This window comes from Triturus cristatus, chromosome 12 (genome assembly GCF_964204655.1).
Source record: "Triturus cristatus chromosome 12, aTriCri1.1, whole genome shotgun sequence".
In the NCBI taxonomy this organism is placed as follows: domain Eukaryota; kingdom Metazoa; phylum Chordata; class Amphibia; order Caudata; family Salamandridae; genus Triturus; species Triturus cristatus.
Window position 1 is genome coordinate 279,478,666 of NC_140595.1, and position 23,040 is coordinate 279,501,705.

Below are 23,040 nucleotides of genomic sequence, written 5' to 3' on the forward strand. Positions count from 1 at the left end.
CTGTCAACTCTGCGCCTCCATGTGTGGAAATTGAGCAGCGTCAGTTGATGGCCTTTGACCTTCCTCCCTAAGTATGTGATGTTATTCTGGCGGGCCCTCCACTGAGTCGGTATACGCCTGGCCTTGGCATTTTTTTAATTCTTTACAGAAAGATCTATTGACCCTCTTTCTGCTTCTCTTTCTACTGTCCTTTTATTCATTCTCACCCTTGCCCAGCAGGGCTCTGCCTTGGGAACTCTCAAGGGTTACCTTTCTGGCCGGTCTGCTTTTTTGCGGCTGCCAGACCAGCCTTCTCTCTTTAAATCTTTTATTGTAAATAGTTTTCTAAAAAGGGCTGGCTCATTTATTTTCACCCACACCCTTTATTATGCCACAATGGGCCCTTAATTTGGTCCTCACTCTCCTGATGTGCGCTCCTATCGAGCTTTCATACAATTGTCCCCTCTGCTTTTGTCCATCCAAACAGCCTTTTTAGTGACGATTGCATCGGCCCGGAGGGTGAGTGAATTACAGGCGTTCTCCAGCTCGCCTCCTTATCTTATGTCCTTTCCGGACAAGGTGGTGCTTCGCACGAGGGAATAATTCTTATCAAAAGTTGTGAGCCCATTCCATCTGGGTCAGTCCATCACTTTGCCCACCTTCTTTGCTCCCCCCTCATCCCTCGAAAGGGAGAGGAAACTTCTCCACCGACAGGACCCAAAAAAAGCATTGTTGTTCTACCTTGACCACACAAAAGAGTTCCGGGTGGATGAGCAAAGAAGGGAAAGGCAGTGCAGAAAAGAACCATCTCTCGCTGGGTAGCTCTCTGCATTAAAATCGGTTATGCCTTGGTGAAGAAACAGCCCCCTGAGGGATTAAGGGCCCATTCCACCAGGGGAAAGGCTGCGACTACGGCCTTATCCCGGAGTGTCCCAGTCAAGGCATCTGTCAGGCAGCGACGTGGGCATCCCTGCACACGTTCGTAAAACCTCATTGCTTTGATAGTCAAGTGCACAGGGAGGGGCACTTTGCCCGTTCAATCCTGCATGACTTTTTAGTCTAGGTCATGAGTCCGCAACCCACCGCTGACCTGGTATGGCTCGGGTATCTGATTCAAAGGTAAGGAATCTGCAGCTAGAAGTCTCTATCACATTAACAAGTTACTTACCTTCGGTAACGCATTATCTGATAGAGACTCTATCTAGATGTAGATTCCTTACAGCTCCACCCATGCCTCCCCGCTTTGCGGACTGATGTAGTAGATCTAGGGTTACTCCCCTTTCAGGGCCCTAGTTTTGCACACGTTTTCGTCAGTCACTTCGTGGCTCTGCATTTCTGGTGTGGAAAAAACATAAAAGTACTGAGGTCCGCGCGCCAGGGTGGCGCCTATATAGGCACCGCAATGTCATAACCGACGCCAACCACGTCACATGGAGCCACCAGACGTCACGCACGAGGGCTATTGCTTAGCAAAAGTTTCCTGATCCAGCCTGACGCGTGGGAAATTCAAAGTTAAGGCATCTGTAGCTAGATAGTCTCTACCAGATAATGCGTTACCGAAGGTAAGTAACTTGTTTGTCTATGTCTGAGTTTTCCCTGCTTGAGGAGTCATCATCTGGAGCTACAAATCTTTCTCCCAGGGCCCTCCATTTGACTAGGTCATAATAATAAAAATAATAATAATACAGGGGCTTATAAAGCGCGACAGCTACCCCAAACAGGGGTGTCCCGGCGCTAAGACTATGCGTCATCCCCCATACTGTGCTTTATGTGGAGTTCCTCCGATATAGTCCAATATGCTACATGCCTGTACCAGTGTTCTTCTGACTGGTCACGTTGACCCTTCTACTTGATAGCAACCCTGTGTCGGGCCAGCACCGATGCCAGCTGTAAATATTTGGATGCCATCTTACAACCTTGCTAATGTTCCCCCACAAAACAAATCTATGGAGTGAGGGCGCCTGCATCAATATGATGTGTGTGAGTTTGTCAACTACCCGAACACAGAAGTCTTGTACCTGTGGGCACCTCCAGGCCATATGCAGGAAGTCAGCCCCTGGAAGGGCACAGTGTTGACACAGATCCGACTGAGTCCGAGACATTTGATGAAGGGCCAGGGGAATCGTCTAGATGCAGTGGAGGAGGGTCTAGTGGATCAGCTTGAATCAGGTGTTGCTAGATACAGTCTTAGTAAGGGCGCAGACGCAAGCCCAGTCATTGTCCCCCAAGAGAGTGCCTAGATCGGTCACCCAAGTCCCCTGGGTACGCAAAGGCCGACCCGCAACTACTGTCGCCATTGCTCTATACAGCAGGGGACACTTAACTGTCGTCTCGACCCACAGGACAGCAAAGCCTCCAGAGTGCCGGATGCCACCGGTCCATCAGGGAACATAGTCCAAGTCTACCTGGCCTGTTCGGCCAGGTTAGTGTTATGTAGGAAATGTCCCAGCTCCAGTGCAAATTCTGCCTGTGCGTCCTCGAACCAGATGGAATGTATGTTAGACACTTCCCCCAGCAACTCTCATCCTCTGTCCCTCCATGCCTGAAAAGACATGTTTTCCTCCATGCGTCAGATCGGCCTGAGAATCTACACCAGTATCTCCCGATGGAAACGAGCCCTCCAGAGAACGGTCACCAGCTTCTGCCATACGTGAACAGTCTTGTATGACCTTGAAAGGCAAAGCGTTCGATGCGCCGGAACCCTCCATCAACTGTGCTGGAAGCTCCGCACCATCAACCATGCCTGCCGGCAAAAATTCCTCCGAGTTTAAAGTGAAAAGTCAAAATTAGCTTTATTTCGGTCGCTAGGAACATAAAAGTACACAACACACATACATATTAAATAAATTAAATCTTACAAATTCATATAAAAATAGCAATAAAACACATAATATTGGTAGGGGCCTAGAGTGTGGCCAATAGAGCAGTAGCTTAACATGCATACAGTCGGACAGAGGCCCCTTAAGCCTGCTAAGAGGAAAGACACTTCCTTCTTAGCAACCACTTACCCCCTAGAAACTTGGCAACTGCACAGGCAAATAAAGGCTGGGGATTTTATCTGAGAATGTGCAAAACTGTAGAATGGCTGCACATGCCCAGCTCTTTGCATTATGATATTAACTGAAAAGAACGGGGGCACAGATAAACCGGGCATGCAAAAAAATATTGAGAAACGGATTCTCCCGGTTGGTTACATCCTGGACAAGCAGGGGAGGATGTAGCCGAGCATTTGGAGGTGAAGGTTTTCAAAGGGAGTTCTCCCTGTCTGAATTGGAATTATAGTTTCCTGTCCATTGGTGCTGTAATAAAATCCCAGAAGGGCTAGAAGGTTCAAGGCAGCTTAAAATCAAACAATTCAAGCGATACAGTGGAACTAGCTGATTTTCGGGTGTCTATGGTCCTTACACTAGGCCTGTACTTCTGTTTAAGAGATTCTTTGAAAGGAAATGGGTCGGAGTCAACACATAGCGCCACCGCGCACCTTTGCAAACCGAGACTCGTTCGGTTAACTGTACTGGGATGTGTAGGAAGGTGGATATCTGACTATGGTTACCCCCAACTTTTTGCCTAGTGTCTAGCTGGTTTTTCGACTTAGTTGGCCTGAGATCCTGCCATTCAGGGTCTCAGGCTGTCTGCTCTCTCTTTAAAATGGACTTCATGTACCCTAGGTACATAACCAATTGGTAAGGATCACCTTATTGGACCCTGTACAGTGTACCCTAGGTACCCAGGGCATAGGTGTACCCTAGGCCTCCCAGGGGCTGCAGCATGTATTATGCCACCCCTGGTCTGGCCTTCCAATCAGACACAACTGGCTGATCACTCAGCTGGGGCAAGGTCGTGTAATCACCCCTTGCTTAGATATAGTATGCCTATATCTACCCTTATATATAGACACATGTGTACCTATCAGTCACTCCTATGGCAGGCCTTAACAATCCTGGAGGCAGAGTGCTTGGTAACATGTGAGATGGTGCTCTAGCATGAGCTGAGCCTGTCTGCAGCTTTCGGAACCAAGTCCTTATAGCTGTTCTATGATATAGCCTACCATATACTCTTAAAGTGCCTTATAATCTTAAACGGTTATGGTAACTATGGTTTGGCTTTATCAAAACATGTCGTGTAAGGTGTCTAACACTTTGGAATAATACCCCCATACCATTTCTGGTCATGAGGATATTATTCCTCCCTTCTAGACACCAGTCTGACCTCCTGCTGCTGGGAGTGATCCCAGCCAGGGAGGCCTGGACAATAGGTTTCCTGCTTGGGGAGGTGCTACCACCTCCCCAGACAGCCTTTAGTGTATTGGGGCAGGGTGGGCTGAAAGGAATGAGACATGCCTGGGGCACACAAGGTGTTCCTTGCATAGTCCAGTTCAAACCGGCGCTGGGGCACTCCAGCCCCAGCTCTGGCGCGAAACTGGACAAAGGGAAGTGGGTGTAACCACCCCCTCCCAGGTCCCACCCATAAGCGTGACCTAGCAGGTATCCCTGCCCCCCAGATTAGTATAAGAGTGGGAGTTGGGCCTCAAGACTTTAGATTATCCTGAACCTGCAAACTTGAACAGAAACTCTGGACCTTCGACATTCGACGAAAGAAGAAGACTGAAGAATCTCCCTTGTAGCCAAGGAGTGGCTACCCTGTGCAAACAGGCACCATCAAGAGACTACCCTTTGCTTTGCCCACGTTCTACGAGGAACCGACTGCAGAGCCCGACCAGAGCCTTGACTTCCAGACTTCTCCGACCCTGATCCACATCCACAGCGAAGCTGAGATCCGTGGAGGCGACGAGCGACGTGGGACCGGCTACCTGGGAAAAGTGGCTAGTAACTTAAAGCGCAGCTTCTGAGGCACCCTCGAAGTTGTGCACCGGGGATTGAGAAGCCCCAACCCCAAGCACCATCTGCACCGAAGATCAGCCCCCCACACTCCACGAGTCCTGCGTGGGGCCCTTCTGCATTTTCCTGCTTGCCGCGTCTGTCCGGTTGCTTGCCCGCTGGCTAGTGGCCTTTGTGACGACGCACCCTGAAATCTTCTGCGCTGGTTTGGCTCCTCCAGACTGGCTCCCGCTTCTCTGCAAAGAAGAAGCACCCCAGACCTTCCTGGTCTGCACCAGAAGCAAGTCCTCCGTTCTTCGTGGGTTCCGCTTGCCAAGGCTTGGTGAGTCCTAGTCCAACTTCGACGCCGCCGACAGCAAGAGCCTTCGTGGGACAGCTCGCCTCCTGGTCCTGGTCGTCCTCGACGCTTCCTGGTCCTCCTGGCTGCAGCGACAAGCTTCACCTTCACCTGCAATCTTCACGACGTCGCCTGGTTCCTTCCTGGTTCCACGTGGTCACTGGCTAGTGACCTTGACTCTGTCCCTTCTGCTTGCAGGTTTCCTCTCTTCTTGATCCCAGCCTTGGGATCCACCGGACACTCTTCACTGACTGCCTGTCAGCATCTTTCTTCAGGCATCCATAGGAGTCGACGACGAAAACCGACGCATCTTCACCCCTATGCACCCGCAGCCTGTGGGCTAGGTAACTTGGGTACTCCGGTGCTCATCAGGATAGTGACTATCCTAGTGTCTAGTTTTCAAGTCTCAACTTCCTAGCTACTCCGGAAGTGTCCTAAATCTACCGTTTTCTAAACTGTACTATTGCTATTGACTTTTACGCATTACGCGTGAGTGTTTCCACTCTGCACACGAATCCCGTGGGCCTCCCACTTCCTAACTAACGCTAGTGTAGTGTAGCCCCAGCGATTCCCTAGGCCTATAGCTGGTCTATAAGGTTGACTTTACAACCAATCACCATAAGGGTATTTGGACTGATATAAGGTGTACACTAGAACTAGTGAAATCATACATCAGGCCAACTTCTCACAGGATGGACATAATTATCCATGTGCTGGCGTATTACTAAGGATAAGATGTCAAGTGGCATGCCTAGGTTACTAAGAGTGTGGCAGAGATCAAAGCGGGGAACTAGGTTGAAAGCAGATCTTAGGTCAACAAAGGCAACATTGAGGTTGCCTCGGCCAATCACTTGTCACTACCCTTGTCCAATAGATAAGCAGAAAATGAAAAGCCTGATCTATTGTTGAAAAGTTCTGGTGGACCTCGTTTGAAAAGAGCGAAGGACATCCTCTACATGGATCCAGGTCCTGTATCTTAGAGAGGTCACAATGGCAGATGATTGTTTGGATACAATTGATTAGACTGATAGGACACTACCTAGCAACTACACACCTATCACATCTAGCATATTAGAGGGAGGAGCAGGATTAAGAGAAACAAAGGACCCTGAATATTTGAACTGTATGTTTGAGCGGCACAGACGGCATAATCTAATGTCAATGGCCACTAAATTGTCACCTATGCTCTTATTGATAAAAATCAGTTCTATCATGTCATACTTGGGGTGAGTTGGAGCTTCCTCCTGGGGCTGATGATATCTGCACGAATTACAGAGCAACAACTCCTAACATGTCAGATCCAATGGATCACTTTATTCTTAAGTGAATCTTGTCCTTCAGGGACACAATCGGGGGACAGTTTAGGAACGTTGATCATCGCTATGGGGTTTGCAAAAGTGTGTTGCTTGCTGCTGGAAGTCATGGAAGGCCAGGGTAGCTGGCCTTAGTAAGCCCTGCGGTTTGAGGTACAATCTGTTGGAGGCTGGGTATAATTGCTGTAAACAAATGGAGATTTGGTGAGCATGCCTATCGAACTGTTGGGTCTATAGTTGGCCAACGTCCCAGATTTGATATGTCTGGGGGAACCCTGCAGTAGCAGATTTGGTAGGCTTGCATAGCAAGCTGTCGTGCCTAATTCTAGCCTGGAGCCCAGGGTCAAATGTATACATAGCTGTGTCCCTAAAGGAGCCCTGTCCCGATGGAGCATGATGCTGCAAATAATCCGGTCGCATCAGGCGGCTAGGGGGAGGGTTTGAATGCAGTGTGCCTGATGAGCAAGAAAACGATTGATCGATGGATATAACCGTGTCAAGGCCTTTAGATGCTATGAGTTATTTCAGAGACATAAACATACGGTGAATCATAGCTTTAAACTCCGGGACCTCTGTCCTTCGGTCAGTAATAATCAGGGTACAGTGTGCGTGGTCAGAGGAGCTGACAAAGAAGGTAGTTTGTCAGTGTTAGGACAGCTGTCACAGTGATCTAAAAGCTCTGTTTGACAGAAGAGCATAACAATTGCTGCAGGGCACTGGACCTTCATCAGTAAGTGTGCAGAGCAGGTTCTCACCAGGAGAGTCGCCTGTTGTATCAGTAGAGCTAGAGGGAATGGGTTTGGGAGCCCGGGGCTCAGATGTTTTAAACCTCTCTGGTATCTGTGTTTTTTAAAGGGAGAGAGTCTAGTGTAGAGGAACCAGGAGAGGGCTGGCCGAGTGAGGGAGTAATAACAGCCAGAGTAAGAATTTCCTCACATTCAGTGAGCAGGTCATCGATACTATTTATGACACAGTTGTCACCTACTGAATTTAGGCATTTGTTAGATTTTTTTGGTTTGATTGGCCTAATGCCTCCCTCCAAAGCCTTCCTTTTGCCCATGGTATACAATTTAAAAACACCAATGGACAACAAAAATAGAAGACTCTCCCTCCTGGAGCATCCGCCTAAACAAAACGTTGAAGGAAACAGGTGGTTTAAAGAACAGCGTCTGGTACAAAAATAAACTAACAAGCACAGTATGATAGGCCCACCTGGACAAAAAGTTCAATAAGCTTGAAACGCCCGAGAGATAACATAAAATGCAATAATTCCATAAAAAGGAACGAAGCTTAAAAGGACCAAGCCTATAAAAAAAGCCTTCAAGAAGGCATCTAAAGCAACAGTACCTTGTAAAATAAATGTTTAAGGGGGTGGCCCAGCCTCTGACAGTCGTGGATGGGCCCGCCCTTGACCCAGGCTTTGCCCGGGCGCATTCTGGGCATGTCCCGCACGGCATTGAGGCTTCATAGCGCTGGGCTAACAGCAGGTGTTTGTGGACTTAGTAGTCTCAGCGGCTCCTTGTAGCAGCTCCCCCAGCGGCAAACAGAATAATGCGGCAAGTGCCCCCAGGTCAGCAGGGCGGTGTTGGTGCTTTATAGTGCATGTCAAATAGCAGGGGGTTGTGGGCTTAGTAGTCCACAGTGGCTCCTTGTAGCGATTCCTTCTGTGGCAAACAGAATAATGCAGCAAGTGCAAGGAGAGGCGTATCTGAATCTCTAGGAGTCTGGCACCTCCTGCTCCCGGCTCCCAACATTTCCATCTCCAGCACCGTTGCCATCCTGCCAAGACAGTTTTTACCAACCTCTAGCCAGCAGGCAGCATGTTGCATAAGAGCAGCATAGTAATAGACTCCAGCCACGGCACTACCAGCCCGTCTTCTTCGTAACTCTGCATCAAGAAGAGCAGGGCCACCCTACTGCGCTTACCAGCCCTGATAAGTGATGTGTGAATGGAGTCTAGCTGCCTGAACACTCTCGAGGGCAGCGAACACGGGGAGTTCTGAAGGGTGTTGCAGAAGGAAACTGACAAACGCAACGAGTCGAGCACCCTCCCCATGTTGAGACACATTTGCCTTACCTCGAGCAGATACCTCCAGTCAACAGTGTTGAAGGCCTTTTCCTGATCTATATAGACCAAGGCCATCTTGTCACGGCTGCCCCCCCCCCCCCACCACATGCAGCACATTTGTTCCAGTGCCTGAGGTTCATCCCTGTGCCGCAGCCTGGGATAATCCCATATTGATCCTCCTATACCCTCATACATCCCAGTCATTACTGTATAATACTTTGTGGGCTAGAGTCAGTCATGGTAAGCAGTCTATTTGCAACCTGGTCTGCCCTGTCTCCACCCAGGCTTGGGCAGCATACAAGTGTCCCGCTACTTCATAGAAGGCAACCAGATCCTCCTCTCCCTTTGCTTCGCTTCAAGAAAGACCTTGAGGCCCTGTGTGAGAACAGCCGAAGACAGATAAAATTCCACCAGGAACCTCTCCCTTTCAGGCGTCTTGGAGTTCAGCAGTATGCGCAGCGCCTCCAAATCGATGTTCGGAGTCCAGCTCCTCTGCCACCACCACCCGATTCTAGAGAGCTCGGTTACTGGAGATCTGCGGGACCACCCTATACACCCCCTCTTAATGTGCAAAAAGGTGGTCACAATGTCTGCTCTTGAGGTCACTGGCATTTCCCCGGCTGTTGTCAGATGTGTTGCCTGGCTAGCTGCGGTCTCCTTACATAAGATCCAGGCCAGGAGACTGCCTGACTTGTCACCTTCCCTGTGTAACCACTGGCGATCCTGTTTCAGGGTATACTTTTCCAACCTATTCCACTTGTCCTCTATGCACAGACGCACATCTGTCTCTTCTCTTCTCTGCGTGCGACCGGCCAGGCCAGTCTCTGTCGCCAGGAGGTCCTTCTATAGCTGGCGCCTCACACGGCATGTTAGCCACATCCCTGTCCACCGCAGCATCACCTTCATGGCCGCCCAATCTGTAACCCTAAACACAGTGGAGCTCCAGTTAAGTAAGCTCCATGTAGTAGGTCAACGCCTGGGAAAGTCATTCCTTACCGACCACATCCATAAGAACCTCCACACCATTCTCTGCGCTACAGCACCACCCCTCTTCCCCCCCACTTCCGTATACAACAAACTGGGGAGTGATCATACAGAAAACGGAGTAAGTGTGGCGGACACCTGCTGAGCTATGGTGACTCCTCCCACCAGTACTTTGTTCAACCTGCTAAATGTCTTGTGTTTAGTAGTGACGTGTGTTGGAAACCGGGCAACCGGGTTAGCAGTCACCAGGTTCCCAGCACAATGGTAGCTTGGCTCGAGCGGTTGGGGTCAGGCACCGTGTTAAGCGTACGTCACACCCTCACAATAACCATGCGTTCATCCGTTCCAAAAACGACACTACACCGTAAAAATAATGCAAGTCAAGTTGAAAATATATATGTCTTTATCTTATTTTCTCTTAGTTGCAGGTTTCATAACAGAAATACAATACACTAGGATTTTCCTTCAAAAGAGCAGGACAAATAAATAATATTACATTGGGATTTTCAATAAATAGGTTCAGGTCATCATTACGCAAAGAATAAATAGATGTGCAATAAATACAGATGGCAAATAAATACAGTCAGACAATAAATATAGTGCAGGAATAAATTAGTGGATGACAATAAATAAAGCACCTCAATAAATAAGGTAAAACAATCAATGACAGTTACAGTTCAAATCTTTTTCATGAGGTCACTTGGTCTTACTTTGCCCATACACAACTTAAGGACACTTGGATGGCATGGGGGTGTTCCACCTAGTTTGATCAAGGCTGGGGCCTAAGCTGAGGCAGAACAAGAGTAACCTAAAGATCTGGCCCTCCAAACCACACAACCCCTTATGGAGGTCACTGTGCCAGTCTCAGTTCACCCCTGGCACTCCCAGGCTGGTTCTAACACCCCTTTTTGCCCCTAGAATGGTCTTTTAGAGCTCCACTGGGCCTCAGATGCCCCCTCTACCACTTACTGTCCTTTTCAAGATGATCGGCTCCGCTCGGCACCGTGTCGGCGCCGTGAGGCGGCTCCGGATCGATGTCGCTGGGCGGTCTCGACTCGATGTCGCTGGGCGGTCTCGACTCGATGTCGCTGGGCGGTCTCGACTCGATGTCGCTGGGCGGCCTCGACTCGATGTCGCTGGGCGGCCTCGACTCGATGTCGCTGGGTGGCCTCGGCTCGATGTCGCCTTCCGGCGTCGCAGGGACTCGGACTCCCCACTTCCTGGTGTCTCCGGAGTGCGATCTCCACTCCCGACCTCCGGCGCGCTTCACCTCAGTCTCCGGCGACTCCGGTGGGCGGACTTCACTCCCCCGTCGACGCCTCACCTCGACCTCAGGTGATTCCCGATCCGACCTCCGGCGCCTCTCCACAACTTCCGTCGGCGCCCTCACTCGACCTCGGGTGACTCCTTACTCGACCTCCGGTGCCTCTCCACGACCTCCGTCGGCGCCCTCACTCGACCTCTGGCGGCTCCGGGTACGACGTCTGCTTTCTGTCAGCGCCGCTTCTCTACCTCCGGCCCCAGGTCTCCAGGCTTCTCGATGTCAGGACTCCAGGAGGACACTGCTGAACAGGTCAGGAGCTTGCTGTTCTTCTTCCTTAAGGCCTGTTCCAACTATTCAGTCCTTTAAGATGGTTCTTCTGATCTTGATCCCACACAGGGCTTTAGGCTGGGCTTGGTCAGTAGAGACTAGCATCAAGGGTGGGTTTCTGGACCCCACTCCAAGCACTGGTTTCCACCTCTGCTGCCTTACTCCGACCTCCTTCTATCTCTGTCCTCTCTCTTCTCCAGTCAGTTGCCAACTGCCACTCTGAGATGGCCTCCCAACATTCTAAACTGCCTCCCACTGTCACAGGGTTCTAGAATGTTGCAGAAGGTTCTAGAAACCTCCAGTGGGTTCTGGTGATGTCACAGGTGACAATGGGTGGCCACCATTTTGTGTCTCAGGCCCTCAGACAGAAGTTCCAGGGGTAGGGAAAATGGCTCACTGACCCTGCATCAACACTAAAAAGTCTGGTGGTTCCCAAAAAGGAAAAATTATAATAGGGTTTGAGGCAGAAGTGGGACAAAATAAATAATGATGAGGAGGGACCACCCAAAGGGCTGACAGGTCTAACAACGTGTATACCCACAGTAACCGGTGAAGCATTCGTAGAACCTTCAGTAAGCCCCACATTGTCCATCACCGCCCTCAGAGCTTTAGTCATCTGGGGTTTGCTGCCCTCCCTGGTTATCAGTCTGTCGAGGTCTCCATCCGTCTCGCAGCTGAAGTAGCCCAACCTTAGTAGGGGGTGTATGTGCTTGGCTAACCAGGTCCTGCACCTTAGCACATACCTGCTGCCCACATCAACCTTAACATAGGTGAGGGTGAATGGCTTACTCTGGGCCACTCAGACCAGCACCTCGAGTGCATGTTGAGTAGGAGGCATGGTAGACTTGCCCTCTACACTCTCTAGCCAGCTGCTCTACCCCGGCATCAACCAAGTGCATCTCCTGCAAACATTCAATACTGACTTTATGACGTTTTAAGGAGATGACCTTGTAACGTTTTGTGTAGGATCCCAGCCCACGGACATTCCATGTCAATAGCTGGAAATCACCCCCATCCCTTTATCTTAGGAGCATATGGTTCTCCCTCACCACACAGTACTGCGATAACCCCGCCGCTGCATCAACTCAATCAACAACATTTGAAATTGAACATAGAACACCCTCCCTCCCATGGACAAACATAGTACAACAATAAGTCTATATAGGCCCACCCAATACATGTGCCAGGACCAACACATCATCCCTAGCCCCCATTAACTCCAGACTCCCCACCCAACCACTCATTACAGCAAAGGTACTCAGGCCCTGAAGGGGAGCCCAGTTTCCGTCCTGCCATAGTCAGCACAGTGTTTTCCCAGATCAAAGTAGTCCCCGAAGCTTCCACCGCGTAGCTAGGGTCCCCGGTGGAAGAACCGTCCCATGCAACCAGCCCGTGTCATCCATTTCCCCCCTACCCCCGACAGCCACAGACATCCTGTGATCAGCATCAGACCCCATTCAGTCAGCTTTGCATTGTTTCAGTGTACATCGTATCCGACACACATTAACGCCAGACTCCGGTCTGGCCGATAAGAGGGACAGCTGCTCCCCTCCTTCCATCCGCTAGTCCTCTCATCACGACACCTGATTGGTGCCGTCCTCCTGGATCATTACTTGATGAGCATCCAGGGGGCTGGCATCCGAGGGTTCTCGCTGGGAGTGGCCTTGCCAGGAGCCACGTCGGGGCAAACCCCCAGAGTCAGTTCGCATTTTCCCCCCAGGATAGAGGGCAGCCATCTTATTCCATATCTCCAGCCACTCCCGGGTAGAGCAGCATGTACTTCGGCTGCAGAGCACACAGTTTCTGCTTGACAGCCATGAATGATTTCCGCTTCTCCTGCACCTTTCTGGTGTATGCCAGGTAGATGGCAGTCTTACAGTTTTCAATCAGGGGAACCGCCTGCTCCCTGGCCGCACACAATATACAGTCCCCGTCCCGGTAGTTCCAGATCTTGGCTATGAACCCTCGTAGAGGCACCAGGCAGCACCAGTGGCCTGTACGCCCGATTCCCCCATGCAGGACTCCAACAAGTCCTACAGCGGAAGCACCCGTTTTACCTAGTCCTCCAGGATGGTCTCTGCCATGGTCCTCTCGACCCTCTCCGAAAACCACAACATACGGATGTTGGTGCAACAAACGAGGCCCTCCGCATCTTCCACCCTGTGCTTTAGCTGACTGTTAACAGTTGTTAGTTTAGCCATCTGACACTTGAGGGTGGTGACCTCCCCTGTAGTGTTGCGCTGTTACTCTTTGCAGTGGTCACCTGGTCGGCCACCTTCCACAGGTCAACTCGGAACATTTTTACATTGATAGAGATAGTTAAAAAATTGTATTTAAGTGCAGTCCGTGAGCCCTGTATAGCAACCAGCAACTCTGCCCTCAAGGTCTCCGGTTCTCTCCACGGGGACGCACAAGCAGAGTCCACCCTACCCTAGTGAGTGATCTGCTGGGATGGCTTCCTTGGTGTAGTGTATTGCGTGATGGTGTTATTGAAGTGAGAGTGTGCCAACTTATCCTTCCCAATACTATAGCGGCCACAGCATGAATCCCAGCAGCACATGTGTTTCAGGTGGCAGGCAATTCTCAGCCCCACAGTTCAGTTCAAGGCTCAAGTCTCAGACCGGGACCTGGGCAGCCCAGTGTCTCCAGCAGCTAGGTCAAGTTCCCTCCAGGGAGAGAGGCAGGGCCCCCCACAGTCACAGCCCTAGCCCTGCAGCATCACTCCCTGTGTGTCCCGTGTCCGCCCAAGCCACCACCCCCCCCTGTGGCTTGGGTGCCCCCGCCTCCCAGCAACCGTACCGGAGGTGGTTGCCTTCGGGCAGGATCCACTAGGCCCTACCGGGCTCCAGAAGGGCTACTCTCGTCCTGGGGATCTGCTGATATTGCAGGTGTATGCCTCCTCTGTGCGAGTACCCCCTCAAGATCAAAGCAGCAGACGACTGGCTGCACAACGGGTGGCCCCCAACCCAGGGCTTAGTATTTCCCCAAGCACCAGATCCTTCACCAGTTGCCTAGGCCCCCTACCACCAGCACTGATGGGCCCTTGCAGGCCCTGAGCCCCTTCCGCAGTTGTTCAGCAGGCCAGGATTTCCCCTGGCCAGCCACTCACAGGCCTCTCCGGCTGCAGCACAGCAACACCCGAATCGCGAGGCAGGAAGAGCCCAAAGTCCCAGATGTAGTAAACGACTGGTCACGTTCTACTGTTCCTAATGAATGTTTTTCCACCAGACACTCCTAGAGGGATGGCTTGCACACTCACCCAACACCTATCCATCACAGGTGTCAAAGGACATGTGACCCTGCCAATAAAGGGGTCCGGGCGCACATGCCCTGGGCCAATTCCAAATACGATAGTACTGTGTCTGTATGATTACTTTGTGTGCATGGGGGGGCCTAGGGCCCCGACCTTTACATTGGAGACGAGTGTGTGAGCCCCACATGCGAACATGCAGTTGCACTGAAGTTGGGCGAAGAGGGAGAGTGTAGCCTGCGTATAAGGCACCCCTGCCTGCACGCTGCACCCGGCGGGCAAGACGGATGGTGCCAGCCAGTGAGTTACTCAACAGCAGCTGTCTGATGAGTGGTATCTCCCAAGGAATGGTGGAAGAGCCGGCTTAATGTCTTGTCGCCACCCCAGTGAGGCTGTCACGGAGCAGGCGAACTACAGGCCTACCCGGTGGGCGTGAGGTGAGCCCGCAGGGTGAAGGCGGTGTTGCGGAGATGTGGTGGTCCCCGGCAAAATAAGGGGATGGAGTGCCAGGTCTGGTGCGTGGACCCTGAGTGCAAGAGCTGAACGGAAGCCCACCCGTATGTGAAGTGCCTGCTGAGTAGTCAAACGTAAGGTGAGCCGCAGTGATGGCAGCAGGAAGCCGCAAGCAAGGGGAAGGAAAGTGAGTGAGTGGTTGCAAACAGCACCGTGCCTGCTGTGCCCCATAAGCTGCTGCAGCAGGTGGAGGAGCCTCCCCCATTCCTGAAATGCTCAAACAAACGGTTCTGACACTGAGGCGGCTGAGGAGCCTGCCGGCGTCCCATCCCCTGCCACCCTATCGTGGGGAAAGTAAGTGTTGGCATGAGAAGTTTTTAATCTGGGCATGTCCCGCAACCCTGCACCACAGTGGCGGCACCTCACTTGCCTGCTGTGATGGAGCTCTGTGGTCCATATAGACTGTTTGCGGCTGAAGAAGCGATCACCCTGCAGAGGGAGGAGTGGTGCCCGGGGCTACGCCAGTATGGTGTGAGGGCCCCGCGCTGCCCATGAAGGAACGATTGGCTGCAGCTAGAAAAGGACTTACCCTGGAGAGGAGCTGTGTGAGGCTGTACCCGTGTGGGTGAAATCAACCACAGCATCAAGGGAGCCTCTGACGGCGTGAGGGCTGCCTGCACCGGCCTGTGACTGAATGGCATCTGCATTGATAGGGGAGAAGAGCAGGGCCTGTGAATGGCATCTGCATTGATAGGGGAGAAGAGCAGGGCCTGGCCCGTGTGAAGGTGTAGTAAGGCCAGCCGTTTTCGAGGCAACTGCTGTGTCTAAGGAGAGAATGCCTGACATGTGAGGAGTGGTGTCTTCAGCGCCACCTAGCGGTAAGTCGGTGCACCGTGCCCAAGCACAATAGGAGGTGGCTGAAAGTGGTAACTGGTCACTCCCAAAGTGCATCAGCACATACTTCTAGAATTAATGTGAGGAGAGGACGTATAAATGAACACGATACAAGGTGCCACCACACCAGTGTGTTTGTTTTTTATTTTTTATTATTCCTGATACAGCCTTCTTGGTAGCAGGGCAGGAGTGAGACTTTGCAACAGAGGCTGCGTGACTGGCAGAGACAGCGGTAACGAGACAGTGTACAGCGAAAATTAAAGCGGCCCTTCCTTGGCATTGCCTGAAAGAGCAAGGAGGCCAACCATGTCAGGAAAGCTGCCAGGGCCTATCGATAAGACTGCAGTGACACCTAGCGGTCATGGGTGTTTACTGCAGCAGTAAAGGACACCTGTGGAAAAGGACTGGCCCGCAGTGCTTAGAGGGCAGGAAGACCGTTGGCCGTAGCAAAGAGGCTCCAGACCAGTGAAAGCCTTCAGGAGAAGAATGTGGGCAATGAGTGGCCCCTGCAGTCGTATACCACCATCGCGTTCAGGAGGAGAGATGTGACTGCGCCTCCCAGCGGCCAAAGGACGTCACCGCAAGAAGAGAAATGCGGTGCGCAAGGCCTCAGCAAAAGGATCACCCTCAAGTGAAGGACCGAAGACGTAAAGTCCGAAGTGCGCTGAAGACCGCACCAGAGAAGCTGACTGACCGGCATGAGCCCAGGAGTGAGAGCCCTGCGAGGAAGAGAGCCTATGTTGTTACAGGGTGTGACAGACCCTGCGAACCTGCCTGAGTGGAGACAGAGGAGAGTGCCATGGCAGCGTAGCCTTGAGGCGTAAGGAGTGCGTCCTCAAGTGAAGAGAAGACCCGTGGGAGGTGGGCGGAGAGTACCCGTGGGAGGTGGGCGGAGAGTACCCGTGGGAGGTGGGCGGAGAGGACCCGTGGGAGGTGGGCGGAGAGGACCCGTGGGAGGTGGGCGGAGAGGACCCGTGGGAGGTGGGCGGAGAGGACCCGTGGGAGGTGGGCGGAGAGGACCCGTGGGAGGTGGGCGGAGAGGACCCGTGGGAGGTGGGCGGAGAGGACCCGTGGGAGGTGGGCGGAGAGGACCCGTGGGAGGCGGGCGGAGAGGACCCGTGAGAGGTGGACGGAGAGAACCCGTGAGAGGCTGCCGAAGAAGACGACGACCCGTGGGAGGCTGCCGACGACCCGTGGGAGGCTGCCGACGACCCGTGAGCGGCTGCCGACGACCCGTGCGTGGGAGGCTGCTGACGACCCGTGCGTGGGAGGCTGCCGACGACCCGTGCGTGGGAGGCTGCCGACGACCCGTGCGTGGGAGGCTGCCGACGACCCGTGCGTGGGAGGCTGCCGACGACCCGTGCGTGGGAGGCTGCCGACGACCCGTGCGTGGGAGGCTGCCGACGACCCGTGCGTGGGAGGCTGCCGACGACCCGTGCGTGGGAGGCTGCCGACGACCCGTGCGTGGGAGGCTGCCGACGACCCGTGCGTGGGAGGCTGCCGACGACCCGTGCGTGGGAGGCTGCCGACGACCCGTGCGTGGGAGGCTGCCGACGACCCGTGCGTGGGAGGCTGCCGACGACCCGTGCGTGAGAGGTCGTGAAAAGAAGGTCCCGACGAGAGGACTGGTCAGTGGCTCAGTCCTTGGGGCAGGACATGGCGAGGGAGACCCATTTGATATGCACGTCACATGGAGAGGCCTGGTCAAAAGAAATAAGTGTAAGACAAGATGGCATCCACTGTGTCATGAAGAGGATGTAGATGCAAGGGAAGAAGGGTGGCATGAGGCCACAGCACTAGAGCCTGAAGAAAGAAGAAGAGAAAGTACTGAATTTGACTGCAATGCTATTGCAGGCACCTCAAACTGTCTCCTAACGCTCTAAAAAAAAGATTATAACACAGGCGCCAAACGTATTTGCAATGCAACAGGTCTCGCGTTTGCGAGAGTTTAAGCTATTGGCATTGTAAATGACTGCCTTTTATTTTATCTGGTTTACAAACAACACATAAATAAAAGGCATTGTCATTTACAATACCAATAGCTCAAACTCTCGTAAATACGAAACCTATTGCATTGCAAATGTTTGTTTGGGTATGGTAAGAGAAAAAGGGGAGAGTGAAGAGTGCTACCTGGACTGTCAGCTTGTTGATTGGATAACCCAGAGTCACTTAAGAAATGGACTTCAGCTCTTTTCGCCATGCTAATAAGACATCTTGCACTTTCATTGGTGGCACTGGTAGACATGATGTTTTGCTTTACAGCAGCCATCCCAAAGAGAGACATTGATATAATAGCTGATCACTGCGCACTGCTTGAGTCTTATAAGTCATCAAATGAGAGACTTGGGTATTGTATTCCCTCATGCCATTACAAGGGTTTGTTGTGTGGAACCTATTGTCTTCAAATAAATGTAAGCAGGTACCCTGTTGGCATTGTTTCGAAGGAGATGCAGTTCAGACAGACGTTGAAGCTTGACTCTTCAGAATAAATGGATTGTGCTTGGTGCATAAGCATATGGGAATTCCCCCCTATGCATATCCACTGTACAGACTGCTGCTTCAAGTACTCGCCAACCTCTTTAAGTTCCCAGAGTTTATCAAGTAGGCCCACCACCGCCAACAACCCCTCCACCTTTAGCCCTCACAGAACTTCCATAGCACCGGCCATAACTGTTGCATAACAGCAAGGTACTAGCCATTCCATAATGCAGGCAAAATTCTAACATCTAAGGAAGGTATCATTTGTGTACAGTCATTAAAAGATTTTACTAGGGGTCCATTCTGTCATTTAATGATTGCAAAACTAACAGTAGAATCATGTAAGCACTATCCTAGTTTGGTTAATTTACATTGTCTAGCATGGCTATAAACCTGCTACAGCATGTTATCCCTAAGATCTTGTTTTTCGTTCGGCACAATGTGTGTCGCCCCTTTCATTTTCATCATTAACTATCACAGTTCAGTTTATTCAGGGCAAAAGACAATATAGGGTAAGTTATTTTATTAGTCCAGTGTACTGTATGAACTAATAGTCCAGCCCCCCTGCTGCTAGTGCTGACATCAAGCTATGGGAGACCTGTCCTTGCTCCCTCTTCGATGATGATCATACAGGCTCTGTGTTAGTATTTAATCTTAAAGGAACAGAGAATTTGATACGAGACCAGTAGGTTAGGCAACTTTTTCTGTGATTTTGACCTGTGGCACCAGGCCATGAACTTTGAGCACTCTACCTTTCTTCAGACTCTCGGTTGATTCATCTCTTGCTATCTGTATTCTTCCTTCTCTGTCTTGTATGAAAAGCTAATTTGTATTATTGTCGTTCCTGGGTTTATTGTTCACAGAGGTGGAAAGATCTGTCTGACTGATCACTTCAAACCCTTGTGGGCGAGGAATGTTCCGAAATTTGGCCTGGCACATCTCATGGCTTTAGGGGTGAGTAGTTTTTTGTGATCTCTGAGAGTTGAAGAGTTTGAACTTATGCAGTGATGGGTCACAGAATCCAGAAGATGTTTGATTCTTGGGCTTCATCGTCATATAGCTATCCTCGTGAGTGGATTTAGCTGTTGCTTACCAGGACCCATAATAAAAGTCCTACGGCCTAAAGGAATTTGTTTCTTGGTACTGCGGTTTCTTTTCTAGACCTTTTGCACTGTGTAGGAGCATCTTTCTGGTGCCCTTTGTTTTCTTTAAGGTTAATGAAGAATCGTCTTTTAATCTGTTCCCTTAAAACATCCTCTGCCTACAAGACTTAAATGTATTTAAGTCCGACCTTTACGAAGCAGTGGAGGTGATCCTCAATGCTTCAACCTATACTTCAGTTACTAATGTTGCATTCTGCAACTATTTGCATAGGTGGAGCAAGACCGCAACATTTAGAAGGCATGGGCTGTGGATTTCTAGTGGTGCTCTGAAGTAGGTTGAATACTAGTGGTACCCACTTGTCCATGTTCCAAAAGTATGAAATGGCCTGTTTGTTGTACCTTGGCTCCTATTACCCTTGGTTGCTGGCAATGTATAGACACTTTGGGTGACCTTTTGGAAAGTAAAGTAAGTTAACATGTTATGTGAATGAATCAACTTGTCAACTGTTCCTGCTGTTTTCTAGTTGGGCCCCTGGTTAGCAGTCGAGATTCCGGACCTGATCGCCAAGGGACTTATCGAACACAAGGAAAAATGAAGATTGGCATAGCCTGGAGAAGAGAGACGAGTTGGAGAGTGAGGAGATTGATAACCATCTGTGTAGCTGCTTACAACTGCATAGGGTTCAGTTACCTTACGAGGTATCATTCCCCAAATGAATAACCAATAAGTCCAGCATCGATGCAAAAAGTCATTCGCCCTGCAGAAGATGGGATGGGGCCATCTGATTTCTCTGATTTCCCGTGGTGCTGCTGATACTGGGACCCATATCTTTGCTTGCCAATAGATCATGGTGCATATACACACCTTGCTAGGTTCACAGTTCCTTCCTAATAATGATTCTTATGAACATGAGAAAACTGTGGTGTGTCCTTCACCAAAGCGATCCATAGAATTAGCCTGTGTGTAATAAGACTTGTGAAGTTTATTCTGTGCTCTTGTTTGTAGCATCAGGTTACCTGTGGCTCATTCAACATGGACAAATTTAGACACGAATGGTCATATAACCGAGAATTGTCAATCGGGCACATAGTAGTTTAATACACCAGATAATAATAATGTAGAACAGCTGTGTTGTAAGAAGAATTGGATTTATTCTGAGTTTTTGGGCAGTCATACAGAGAACATAATTTTGTCTAAATAACTCTGCATCTCTTCTGTTTGGATAGATGTAGCTCTTGATGTGAGTCTTCACTCTTCTGATGAATCCTTCTTACCACGTCTGCGATCACAAAGACTGAGACCGCTCTTTGTCTACCTAGATTCTCCAGTTCTTCGCAAGTTCCCTTTCCTAGTTGGTTTCCCAAGCCTACTATGACCGGGCGCTGCACATGGCCCTTTCGGATTTTTCCAGGACTAAGTTCCAATTGAAGCCTTTGTTCTGAAACTCACAGATGTACCCTAGATGCAAGGGGTGGGGGGATGGCAGTCACTGTCTGGGAATGATTACCTTGGAGGCTATCCAGGGAGATCTCGTTTGTTATCTATTGTTAAGAATCCAGCTCTACTCTAGTGGATGACAGGAAACCTGTCCTTGTATGTGGAGACTAGTGTAATCACTCTGTTTTTTTTCTCCTCTTGCTTCAGGGTTTAAAACTGGCCTGCATAAAGATTTAATTAATCCTATTTATTCTCGTATGTCTTAAAAGATGTTGTCCAGGTGAAAGACTGCCATCCACAAGGCGAGTTCAGCCACTGCTCATTTAGACAATTCTGAATTCTTCTGCAGGGGCCACTGGGTGACTTGTTCTGCCAAAGGTCACCTTTCTCTGCAGTGAAGGTCCTATACATTGACCATGCACCACAGCCCCTCCACCATACACACACAATGGTTGGAACTGGCAGCTATAGTGGTTTACTACAGAGCTCGTATTGTGCCTCTCTGAGGCTGCGTCTGTCAGAGAGGTGCTCTGCAGGCAAGGTGTGACCACCTCCAGGGCTCATGCTCTGACAACACCCCCTTCCTCCTAGTGCTGGCCTGATAACTTGTACTGTTCATCACAGAACTTCAGACACATTTGGGCAAATAAATCACCCACAAACTTCATTGAGTACGCAACGTTTACATAACTAGTGTATTGTGTTTTACCCTGGGATTATTGGACTGCTTCTTCTCCAGGTGTCTGTAAATTTAATAAATCAACGTCCCTGGTTAAGACTTTTCAAAGTAGATGTTATTGTTCATTTCTTGGTTTGACTTAAAGCATGACATGGCTGTAAAATTGTAAAACGTCTCCATTGGAAAACGGTACCATGTGTCTTCTGGGGGATTTTACTTTATCCCACATGCATCAGTTGAGACTGAGACTCTGTCTTCTTGCAGCGAATCAAAGCCATAGGACTTTTTTCAAGGATATGTTTAAAATCTAGTGTGCCGTTCTTAAAGCACTATACGTTCGTTGATGAGAATGTCCCGCTCAATTTTAAGTTTTCATTAACTAGCTGTGGTTTTGTAGGTCTCGCCTAGGCAGCGCGCATATGCTGCTCTAGGAGGGCCTTTAGCCATCAGTCTTCGCTTTTCAAGCACTGCACTCGTGCTTGTGGCGGCATCCACCTTGCGGGAGCGAGCAGCTGCGCACCACAAGCACGAGTGCAGTGCTTGAAAAGTGAAGACTGATTGTTTTTTAATGTGGTGGATTTCCCTTTGACTCACTGCCATCTAGTGGTCACTGCCATCACTCTACGACATGAGTTAACATCTGCTCGAGTCAGGATGTGGTCGGCGGGGGGGGGGGGGGGAACTCCTCCTCCCTTTGCTACGGGAGAGACAATCCCTGCCAACCTGCCCCCCTGATAACACAGAGCTTTGCGCTCAAGACAAATGATATGTGTGGGATGACGAGATCTCCGTAGCCGCGCTCCCCGCCTCGCGCCCTCCCCAGGCCCACATTGTGCTCAAGTGGCTCTTACTTAGACGTGTGAGATTCAGTCCGTCGCCTGATTACAAATCAGCACAGTCCATGAGGTGGTCTCCTGCCGCGCGGAGGTACTCCAGAATGAAACTCGTTCTTTTATGAGGAAATTTCACTAAAGAAAACACCTCTCCTCAGCGCTGGCTGGTCCCCATACCAACATTTTTGAACGTAGGAGTTTTTTTTAAATATAAAAATAGGGGGAATGCATTTTCTCCATTAACGCCTATAGAAGCAGAGGCAATTTTATGAGGGAGACAGCTAAAAAAACAAAGCCATTTTTGGCTTGAAAAATCGTTAGTCTCCCGCCTGAATCAGGTCAGTTTGTGTGCATGCCTTAATTTGGAAGTAATCGCAATTATTAAAAACAATCTACGATATGAACCTTTCCCCACAGTGCCAGCGCCTCACTTTCAACTGAAGAAATGTCTTTTATAGCACTACTGGGAGGGCATTTCGGCACTTGCTCGGAGAGTGCCGCCTTGTGAAATAATTCTTGTGACAAACCACGTTAGACGGACATTAAAATATAAAATGTTTTATATTGTGTTTTTTTTTTTACATAAGGCCTTTAAATAACAGATGTTGTTTTACTATTACTCACTTTATGATGCTCAAAATGAACTCACCTTGTAAGGATGTAAAGACGAGTCTGTATTTCGGTGATTGAAAATTCATGCCCTTCAAGTTCACCGTATTTGTCAGCAGGGAGCGATCGCCTCTTTGCACCATCCTGCCGTATTATTTGCATTGCTTGACTCCGGGAAGAACTAGTTTATTTT

The 23,040-nt window shown here is 50.3% G+C and overlaps 1 protein-coding gene across 1 annotated transcript in view; it reads left to right on the plus strand.

Moving 5' to 3' along the window:
* The window catches only part of UFC1 (ubiquitin-fold modifier conjugating enzyme 1), a 78,121-nt gene extending 56,608 nt beyond the window's left edge, over window positions 1–21,513 (plus strand). Inside the window, exons 5-6 of the mRNA XM_085638664.1 lie at window positions 19,049–19,139; window positions 19,813–21,513. Of these exons, the coding sequence (XP_085494790.1) occupies window positions 19,049–19,139; window positions 19,813–19,884 (163 nt within the window). The 3' untranslated portion in view covers window positions 19,885–21,513. The remainder of the gene's footprint in view (window positions 1–19,048; window positions 19,140–19,812) is intronic.
* The last annotated feature ends 1,527 nt before the right edge of the window (window positions 21,514–23,040 follow it).